The sequence below is a fragment of the Galleria mellonella genome, unplaced genomic scaffold (genome assembly GCF_026898425.1).
Source record: "Galleria mellonella isolate WM207_F2 unplaced genomic scaffold, CSIRO_AGI_GalMel_v1 utg65, whole genome shotgun sequence".
Lineage (NCBI taxonomy): Eukaryota > Metazoa > Arthropoda > Insecta > Lepidoptera > Pyralidae > Galleria > Galleria mellonella.
The window spans coordinates 2,085,576-2,096,904 of NW_026442138.1; the positions used below are offsets into that span (position 1 = coordinate 2,085,576).

Here is an 11,329-nt window from a genome sequence, read left to right on the forward strand (position 1 = left end):
CACACTTCCATTGTTTCTGCCTACCCTAATGGGAGATAGGCGTGACAGATATGTATGTATGTATGTATATAAAGGGTTAAGATGGTACGGTTGCTATGACATTTATGATATTAGTACCATTTATTACAATCTAATGCTGTGGTACTGTAAAACTCACAATTTTACTGTTAAAGGGCGTTGTAAATAAACTTATTTTTGTAATTTAGTTATATATTTTTTCACAATTCACAGTCTAACCCGGAAAATAAATTTCGAATAAAACTTGTATAGCATTTACCATATGCAGTATGTAATAAACTTGATAAGGATAGTATTTGTAGTAATTACTCGCTTTGTGATATTAATTAGAAAATAACTTGTTCCTAAACATAAGAAAATACGTGAAATCAGATATTGGTAATATTTTTACGTGCAACACTAAGTATTGAAATAAAACCCAATTTGAATAAATGCTTAAAATAACTTAAGAAGACTTAAAACAGGTTTTCATAACATTGTGCTATGTTTCGTAATGTAAATTATTTGTAAATGTAAATTTAGATAGTCATATCATTGATGAATGGAGTCTTGCGGGAGATTTTTTTTATGTAACTTAGAATGGCAAACAAGTTGCCGGCCCACCTGATGAAAAGTGTACTACTTATTATATAAAATATTTAACGATAAAACAATATTTGTTTTATCTTTAAATATTTTATTATTATATATAGCGACAAGATATATATAATTATTATAAATTGTAATCAATTGAGCAATACGATTGTTTACGACCTCTTTCCTACAATTATCATATCAGCTGTTATCTTTTCACTGCTGAAAATAGGGTTCCTCTATAAAGAGGGTTTTGCCCATAGTAGCCACACTTGGGTATTTTAAATTTACATAAATGATCCATTATCACGTTGCGTTATGACTATCAATAGTGGAAGTATGGATTAAAATAATACAAAGTTTTTTTTCCAAATATACATTATAATGTTAAATGAATTCAAATATAATCAAAATATAAACTTAAAACAATTATGAAATACGACCAATAGAAAAGCATAATTAACTATTACAAAATTAATTAAAAATTGTACACCACATGAAATTAAAATAACTATCATCTTATTAATTGAATATTCTACTAGTAAATCTGAACATGTTTTTTCCAAAGAAACATGGATTGAATCATGATAGAAATTCAGAGACTCCGATCATCCGTTTGATTTTCATCAAATTAATACAAGAATCACAAAAATTTTTGTTGTTTTTCGCCCAAAATTTCTTTGGGAAATGTTCAGGTCCACTGATAGAACACTAGTTTCAAATTCAAGCAAAATACCAAATATATAATTAACAGATTATTATAAATATTATCAATTAAATTATAATTATATCATGGTTGGATAGTAATAATAATAAAATACATAACTTCATACAATAATAAGCAATAATCATAAAAAGCAATAAAAAAAAACTGCTATATAAAGTTGATTAAGAAATGTCTAATTTATAGTAGTTGTAAATAACTTAAATCCGAGGAATGTTATCAAATAGTCATGTAAACAGTAAAATTAATATTTTAGTCATAATCTGTCTGGAACATATGTCAAAATTAGTAAAGTCTGATTTCAATATTACACTTAAATACTTTATTACCTTGTCAATTAACATGTTAATTTCCAAATAATCAATTTATAATTTCATATTTATTTTAACGATGTGGGGAACTAGCCCTGTAATTATTAATTTATATATATATATATTAAGCAGCGGTCAAGCTAGACAGGATTTTCTTTCCCAGGACATTGGACGTTGTTTGCAGTATAACCATTGCCAACTGTGTTATATCACCATATTGAGTGAGAAACAGTGCTGCTTTCTTATAGTCCTCTAGTCCCAATCCAGCTAAATAATCATAAACAATATCGAAAAGTTCAGAAAGTTTAGACTTGATGTCATTCCATATTTCTCTCATGGATACAACTGAAACAAATTAAATTAACAATGTTGAAATAAATACTTATTTCTGTCCACCACAAAGAACATCTGCTATTGTATATTAAATCTTTTAATGTATCCAATATAAATTATGTACAATAAAGATTTTACAATATAATACTAAGAACTTAGTTTGAAGTGATACAGCGAAAATAAGTTTTACAAAGTCCTTATTAATATTATATATGAGGAAGTCACTTTGTTTGTTTTTTGTTACCTCTTAGCTCCTTAACGGCTTAAACCAATTTACTATGAAATTATATAATGAAATAAAGATACCATACATTCTATTTTTCATCTATTTTTTACTTATTTCATTTATATCCTGGTAACACAAAGTCATGGGTAAAAATTAAGTATACATAAAAATTGAATTATCTGTAGGTAAGTTCTATTAAATATTGTGCAATATATTAAACAAAATAAAAATTTAACCAACACCTACACATTATTTTAAATGAGAACCTTCAGTTTATAAAAAAAAAATGTAAGTAGCTAGCCAGAGACGGATTAACTTCAACCAGAGGGAGAATTTGTATAAAAGTAATTTGCTTGGGTACCTCTGTCCCATTTGTGTTTCTACCATGAAACAGTTGTTTGCATGGCTGTTTCGGTTTAAAGGGTGAGATATAGCAGTGAATTTAAAGGATATAGAGGAATAACACCTGAGTCCTCAGGAATGGTAACACATGGAAGGTATCATAGACCAAACAGTATACTCTGTTATGTCCATAGTACTGCTCATGTCTATACGCGACGGTTATCACTTTTAATCAGGTGGGCCGTCAGCTTGTTTGCCATTTTTAATTGCATAAAAGAAACATTTTGAGTTCATTAGGTAATTCATGTCTCGTTCAAAAAAATTTTGTTTTGCCAGTAGTTGCCATGCTTGGCAGGCGAATTGGCAACCGCAGTTAGGCTTTAGAGATATTTTAAGAGGGACGCTGCTGCTCATCCCTCGCCCTCCCTTAGTCGATTCTTACGACACCAACGGGAAAGAAAGGGATGGCCTATTTTATATATATTACGATATTTAGTATACTATACAGTAAATAAATAATAATTAATTACCAATGACACCAATACCGCAGGCTCCCCCAACAGCGCCACCTACAACGGCTCCCACTTTACCACCATAGTGGCGACCAATAAGTGTACCAGCTACCGCCAATCCTGTTGTCACAATTAACGCACCCTTCGCCCTGTTATCGTTCAACACTATACGAAAGTCAAATTTATCACAAATCGTTAATATTACATTCTCCAACGACGTAGGATCAAAGGGCAACCCACAGGAGTTGGATCTACGTGGACACAATTCGTATTCACTATCTGAATCTGAAAAACAGTTATTGTTTGCCATTGTAACAAAGACGTAATATTTTGTTTAAAACTAAATTTTTTATTTATTTAAAAGTTTTTAATATAATCACAGTCGTCCGGGAGTAAGTAGGCCGATAAATCAAATAAATAAAAATATGTTAGTGTAATGATGGTAGATAGTTATTTCATGTAGGTATAAGAAGGCGAGATAAAGGTGAGGTATTTTTAGAACATAGACAAATCATCTATGGATTGGAATAGAAATCTCAGAACGCAAATTGATATGAACTCCATACATGGTCAAATATTATTTTATATTAATTCAATTCCTTTCTATTGAAATAAACTTGTTTAAAAGGATTTTTAAATTGTATTATTATTATGAATGCAGCTTTTGGGAGTTGATTTTCTGTTGAATTCTATTGAATTAATGTTCTGCTGAATTATCTGTTGAGGAGAACCTGTACAAAACTTAATATTTACTCCTTATATCTCTGTTAACTATATGTGTATTTATTTTAATGTATAATGTCTAAAATTACGTGGTCGTTAAAACTTGTGCAGGATCGAATAACACTGTATAGTATGTAATAGAGTTTGTTCAATAAGTATTTTTTATACAAATTTTAAACTTATTGAAAGGTATATCTAAAATATAATTCAATATTTTATTATAATATTTAATACCTATAATATTTCCATAAAAGATCAATTAACTTTTTTAAACTATCACATTATGAATGAAATTCAGCACATATTTATTTATGTACATACATTATTTATATACATTTACGTACATTTATTTGTGTACATGGCGTGAATTTACTGGGTACAGAGGAATAACACCTGAGTCCTCAGGAATGGCAACGTATGGGGAGTATCATGGGTGAAACAGTATATTCTGTTATGTCCATGGCTCATGTCTATAGGCGACGGTTACCACTTTACATTAGATGGGCCAACTTGTTTACCATTCTAAGTTGTATAAAAAAAAAACATATTTCCAATATTTATGTATGTATTTAAAAAAAAAAAAGCGTACTTAAATTGAGCTGATTAACTATTTACATAATCAAAAACAAGGAAAAATATTTTTCAAATATACAGGTATTTGTGATATAATCCAGAAACCTATTAGCAACATGCATACAATTTTTTTTAAACCACTGAGGTGGCAACTAGCAAATTAAAATGAATAATTGTCTTTTGTTGTATTCTTTAAGAAATTAAAGGGAACAGCAAATATAACAGATTTAAGATAGAATATTATTACCTATATTTGTAATGAAAGTAATTTTAGTTTCAATAGAACATTAACAAAACAAGTTGCTAGGCAACGCACAGATAAAGAAGAACACTATTATCGTTAGACAAAGATCTCTTCTTAACAGTATTAATAGTAAAATTTTCTTTTATGTGACTTTCATTTTGAGATTGCACTAGGTATATTCTGCAAAGCAATAGCATTATCGCAAATAATTACAAATAATCGTAGACGTAGTACGTCATATTACATCCATGCTCATAGCATATTAGAGCTGTCAAAATTTCTATAATGACAATGACAGCAGCATATGACAGTATTCACATTTGACAGTGTCTATATGTTTACTATCACTACAGTTAGTAATTTCTATATGATTATATTTCTTGTCTTCAATTCTGTAAACAATAACAATTTTGTGTTTAAAGTTTATTTATAGCTATTAAATAGTTTTAAAATTACTAAACATAAAGACATATAAATTATGACTGAGGTGCAGTTACAGGAATTTAAGCTGGAGCCCGATTCGGAGCTTCGGTTTGAAGTGGAATCCAAAAATGAAAAAGTTGTACTAGAGGTATTACAATTATACACTTAAATTCTTATTTTTTAATAACATAATGGTGATTTTAATCATGTATGCTTATTTTCTTTATTTATCATAAATTCTTTTTAGGTTAAAAGCGGTTATGCTGAATTATTTGGCACAGAACTTGTAAAAGGGAAACCTTATGAATTTCATACGGGCGCTAAGGTAGCTGTTTTCACGTGGCACGGCTGCACTGTGGAATTACGTGGGCGCACCGAAGTCAGCTATGTCGCAAAGGAAACTCCAATGGTGTGATATTCTTTTTTTATATTGTTGGCAATTTTGCATGCTCAGTATGGCTATTTTTGGTTGTCAATTTTATTATGTACCAGTTTTTTTTACTTTGATTTCGTCTGTCTTTGACCGGGATATATTGATTAACCAAGAGCCTAGCCTATGCCCTAAAAAGCACAATCCTATCCCCTCTTCATCTCGAATACTATATATATGTCAAATTTCTTGTTGATTGCTTGAGTCATTGAACTATTAAGATGTGACTAACAAATAGTTATGAACAAGCACATAATGCATTCAGCTGTTGATGGGAAAACATTCTCTTTTTTTTTTATCACATTCATGAACCATATTGTCACTGTGTTCAGCCAGGATGGTATGGATAGATGTTGTGCTAGTTTAGTTGTCATATATTCTGCTTGAGACATATATTGTCATATATTCTTAAATATATCCAGTCTATCTTAATGTCAGGTGAGGGATCATACATATTCTCCTAATTTAGCATTCCCTAGCCAGTGTATATTAATAATAATAGTAAGCTAGCCCCAGTATGAAATATGAATATAATATTAATTTCTTTTCCAGGTTATATACTTAAATGTCCATGCAGCTCTTGAGCAACAGCGAGTAGCTGCAGAACAGGAGAATACACGGGGGCCTGTCACAATGATTGTGGGTCCTGGCGATGTGGGCAAATCCACATTAACCAAAATATTACTCAACTATGCCGTTAGAATGGGACGTAGACCAATTTATGTGGATTTAGATATAGGACAAGGCCATATCAGTGTACCCGGAACTATAGGTAATTTATTTTTGTTCATTTTAAAATTATAAAACACTTGTCCAAATATGTCACTTAATATAAATATTAAATATCTTATTAATATAAAGTTAGTTATAACTTTATCAAGTATGTCATTACCTCACATATCTTCAAAGATCGAGTGTATTTGAAACTATAATAAATAGAAAAAAAAAAATTATACATTGTATGGTTTTCAGGTGCATTATTAGTGGAAAGGCCAGCATCGATTGAGGAAGGATTCAGTCAGCAAGCGCCACTAGTGTATCACTTTGGTCACAAGTCACCTAGTGAGAATCAAGAGCTGTACAATACCATAGTGTCAAGATTAGCAGAAGTCATTACTGAGAGATGCGAAAACAATAAAAAAGGTGAGAGTCACATTCTTAGCTAAAGTGATTTTTTAAAATTCCTTCAAAACTATAATAAAAAATCTTGCTTTAAAAGAATAACTTGTCCCCGGATTCAGTTAATGGAGATAACCTCCAATTTATTAAAGTAATATACTATCGGGGCTTAAGGTGAGAAAAAGAAACGTGAGATGACGACAATAAAGAAGCAGGTATGTAGGTACTGTTTACTTGAAAAAATTTTTGATTGCATTGAGTCTAGATAGTGTATTTAAATATGTGTAAACAATGCGAAAATTTAAAATTAACTACTAATGATTTTTTGTAAAAGTTTCTTTCTCTATGTCTACTTCCACACCAATATACAAAAAGAAACTGGCATATAAAAATAATATATTTTAAAAATCGAATTTTTTTACAGCTGCCGCCTCTGGTGTAATAATTAATACATGTGGCTGGATCAAAGGACCCGGGTACAAGGTGCTCACACACGCAGCACAAGCTTTCGAGGTAGGTATATGATTGTAGATATTTTTTTAATTTTCATATTAAAATTCATTAAAAAATAAATATGTGGACTGTGACAGATAAAATAATGAATAACGGTTGTCTATGATAGATTCTAAAGAAAAAAATTTTGCAATAAAATTAATATATTGGAATTTTGGGTTATTATTCATTCAAAGTGGTCAACTTGCATTTATATTGAGAAATAAAACTTTTGTGTTCACATGGCTGTATTTTGGTTTTGGAAATGGCAATGAAATTACAGGATACAGAGGCATAATATCTTAGTCTTAGTGGGCTGTCAGCTTGTTTGCCATTTTATTTAAGTTGCATAAAAAATTAAACTAGGTACTGTATTGTTAATTAAACATTGCCTTTACTTCACTCTACTTTCCGTGTGGTCCCGCCATTGAATGGACCACCTATTCCTTTCCCATGGGTATTGTAAGAGACGACTAAGGGAACTTAATGGTCAAGGGATGGGCAGCAGCGTCCCTCTTAAAACATCACCAAAACCTATCTGCGATTACCAACCCGTCTGCCAAGTGTGGCAACTATTGGTACCCCCCCCCCCCCTCAATTCATATATATTAAACACCTGTTATGATTATAGTGTGTTTCTAATTTGTGCAGGTGGACGTGATATTAGTATTGGACAATGAAAGACTGTACAATGAACTCAAAAGGGATATGCCGAAGTTCGTCAAAGTGGTTTACTTGCCGAAAAGCGGAGGGGTGAGTACTCGATTGCTATTTGTCCCAAGATATTTGACACAAGACATGAGTTATATTAATTTGAGAGCACGACAGAGATAAAAGAGATGCTATGTATGGGATGCTATATATGTAGTGTTAGATTTATGTTAAAATTATGCTATTATTAATGCTATAGCGTAAGGTATTTGTGTATATTAAGTTTCTTTGAAGAAATATTGTTTATATTTATTATTAATAGTATAGATAGATAGATACTCTTTATTGTTTCCTCCAAAAGATTACAATAGTAAACTTATTATAAATATAAATAATTACAAGAAATAATTACAATGAGAAAACAATGAGCGACCTTATCGCTAAGAGCGATCTCTTCCAGACAACCTTTGGATGGAGAGGAGTAATTATAAACAATTTGGTGGGAGGCACGATGAAAAATTTTGTTAGTTCTAAATATGGGAGATAATATATGTGATATATTTCTTTTTTTTTTTTTCAATGGATGATAATGGAATAGTAACCTCGACTGCGTTAACGATATATGCTGGCGGGGCACCAGTGAGGGATGATAGGTGACCATGAAATGGCATGTCAATTAGCCCACCGTGATGAATACATCTGGAATTCAGCACGATGGTTTCCAGGAGGGACCACGGGGAGGTCGACCTGATAGGGTATATTGCTTAAAATGGGACTGGTAGTAACAATCAAAACAAACAAAACATTACTAACAATCCCTTCCCCCCTCCCTCCCTATGTGACATATTTATTCCAATGGTAATTGTTTATAAATATATCTGACTAACTTTTTATGGGGGAGGCCTATGTTCAGCAGTGGATAGTTAACAGCTGATATGGTGATGATGATGATGATGATGATGATACAATTTATAGTTACTATTATCGTTGTTTTTGTTCATCAGGATGTGAGTGAATCAGTTTCAATGTAACAAAACAATATATATATATATATACATATATTGTTAAAGGTCGTGGAGCGGTCGTCAACACAAAGGGCCGAGTTCCGGGACACGAGGATCCGTGAATACTTCTACGGGAAAAGGACGCCCTACTACCCGCACTCGTTCGACGTCAAGTTCAGCGACCTCAAGATTTACAAGGTAGAATAATTGAATTTAATTTCATTTTTAAGCTTTTTTTTTTTTACTAAAATAGAATAGAAATTGTCTCCGATAACATGGCACGCTCCTCCAATATCCAAAATATTAAAAGACCTCCTCTAACCAGACTGCTACTGAACATGTTTCCGCACAAACATACATACATATATATATTCGCACAAACATACATACATATACATAATATATATGAAAGTTGATGGGTGAAAATGGAATGGTAACCCCGCCTGCACTAACGGGATATGCTGGCGGAACACCAGTGAAGGGTGATAGGTAAGGATGAAAAGGCAGGTTAGTTAGCCTATCGTGATGAATACACCTGGAATTCAACATGATGGTTTCCAGGGGGGACCACGTGGAGGTCGACGAGGATTGGGTATATTGCTAGCAATGGGATTCTCAGTCTCCATTACTAACATTCCTTTTCCCCCCTAACAATCCTTTTTCACCCCCTCTGATGTGGGAAAATAATGAGAATGCGGTAGGTGGGTGAGTTGTTGCAGCAGTGTAACGTCGCCGTGTGGGAGGAAAGGATTGTTAGTAATGAGAAGATTTGTCCCCATTGCTATCAATATATCCTATCAGGTCGACCTCTACGCGGTTACCCCTGGAAACCATCGTGACTAATTTATCGTTGAATTCGTCACGATGGGCTAACTGACCTGCCTTTTAATCTTCACCAATCATCCTTCACTGGTGCCCCGCCAGCGTATACAATTAGCAGGCGGGGTTACTATTCCATTATCACTCATTAAAAAAAAAAACATCGCCGTGTGCCGCAGGTGGGTGCGCCGTCGCTGCCCGACTCGTGCATGCCGCTGGGCATGCGCGCGGAGGACGCGCTGACGAAGCTGGTGGCGGTGTGGCCGTCCGCCGCGCTGCAGCACCGTCTGCTGGCCGTCTCCTTCGCCGCCGCGCCCGAAGACGACGTGCTGCACTCCAACCTCGCCGGCTTCGTCTGCATGTAACTATCCATACCTCTCTTACTCTATACTAGCAGGGGGGAAAGGGATTGTTAGTAATAGGGTCTAATTTTCCCATTACTAGCAGTACACCTTATCAGGTCGACCTCCACGCGGTTCCTCTTGGAAACTATCGCGGTTACGTTGTACGCACGTGGTACGCATTACTAACGATTCCTTCTCCCCTAACAATGAAATGTTAGAAACAAACTCATTTGTTGCATTCCCACAGCACCGCAGTGGATATGGAGCGGCAGACGCTGACGATCCTGTCGCCGCAGCCGCGACCTTTGCCCAACACGGTGCTGCTACTATCCGATCTTCAGTACATGGACAACCATTAGCGGACACTTGGACGCGTTCCGCGCTGTACATACTCGAGCTCATGCCAGTGTTGCCTTATAATCGTTTAGTAACGATTGAGACCACAAATAATCGGTTATGTAATCGACAATACGATATAATCGTTTATTAGCAAATTGCACTAAAATATTATGGACTAGCTTTTACCCGCGATGTGCGTCGTTCGCGTGACCGAGATATGTCGACTGACTAGAATAAAAAGTAGCCTGTCTTTCTCCGTCTCATGTATTACGTGGAATTTGTATAAATTTTATAACAGTTGGTTATTAAAGGCTCAATAGTTAACAAACTAAACTCACATTAGACCGCTTTCTTAAGTATCAAATTATGTAATATACTAGCTCTATCTGGCGGTTGCTCTGTGTGCCAAATTAGAACTTTTTTTTATTTTTATTTATTTATTTATGTTTAGATATCTTGGATCCATTTTTTTTAGTAAGTGTACTTAAAAACCATTAAAAAAACACTGAAAAACATAAGCTACACGTGTTCCAAATTTAATTCAAATCCGTTTAGGAGTTTTTACTCCAAATTCATCATCTATCCTTTACAAACTTTGGCTTTATGTTAAATGAATTATTAGCAACCGATAGTAATAGAATGAGCTCCATGCCGAGGTTTTCCTAAGAGACTACAGCATGGGGTTCTTCAAAAGGGGGGTAAAGAGGTTTCTTCAGGGTCGGCAACGCGCGCGTAATACCTCTGGTATTGCAGGTATTCATAGGCTACGGTAATCACCTACCATCAGGTGGGCCGTATGCTTGTTTGCCACCTCAGTGGTATAAAAAAGTAATGTTACATTATTAGTTAATAATTGATTATATTGCTTAAAACTTCATATTGATTTAATCGACAGGACAATTGGTATTTGGATTGTGTCGAATGAAAACTCGATTATTTGATAAATCGATTATTGGGCAACACTAGTACACACTTTCATTGTTAAATATTAAGAGGAATTTAATTTGGTAAAATATAGTTTTAATGAAAAATACTACTCTTTTATTTAGTACATATAATCCTAGATTTAAGACCACGACTCAATATAAGAGAGGGAAAGGGGGAGGGGAGAAAGAGATAAACGTTATAA

The 11,329-nt window shown here is 33.6% G+C and overlaps 2 protein-coding genes across 2 annotated transcripts; one reads left to right on the forward strand and one right to left on the reverse strand.

The window, feature by feature from the left end:
- Window positions 1-1,394: 1,394 nt before the first annotated feature.
- LOC113513413 (uncharacterized) lies at window positions 1,395-3,495 on the reverse strand. The gene is made up of 2 exons (XM_026897406.3): window positions 3,058-3,495; window positions 1,395-1,971 (listed from the first exon to the last, which is right to left on the reverse strand). Exons 1-2 carry the CDS (start codon window positions 3,347-3,349, stop codon window positions 1,751-1,753), a joined length of 513 nt encoding a protein of 170 aa, XP_026753207.1. The 5' UTR covers window positions 3,350-3,495; the 3' UTR covers window positions 1,395-1,750.
- Window positions 3,496-4,905: 1,410 nt separating this feature from the next.
- On the forward strand, window positions 4,906-11,231 carry LOC113513414 (protein CLP1 homolog). The gene is made up of 9 exons (XM_052900639.1): window positions 4,906-5,150; window positions 5,250-5,411; window positions 5,985-6,204; window positions 6,405-6,575; window positions 6,976-7,064; window positions 7,695-7,796; window positions 8,765-8,896; window positions 9,697-9,878; window positions 10,109-11,231. The coding sequence occupies exons 1-9, from the start codon at window positions 5,058-5,060 to the stop codon at window positions 10,218-10,220; spliced, it is 1,263 nt and encodes a 420-aa protein (XP_052756599.1). The 5' UTR covers window positions 4,906-5,057; the 3' UTR covers window positions 10,221-11,231.
- Window positions 11,232-11,329: the final 98 nt, after the last annotated feature.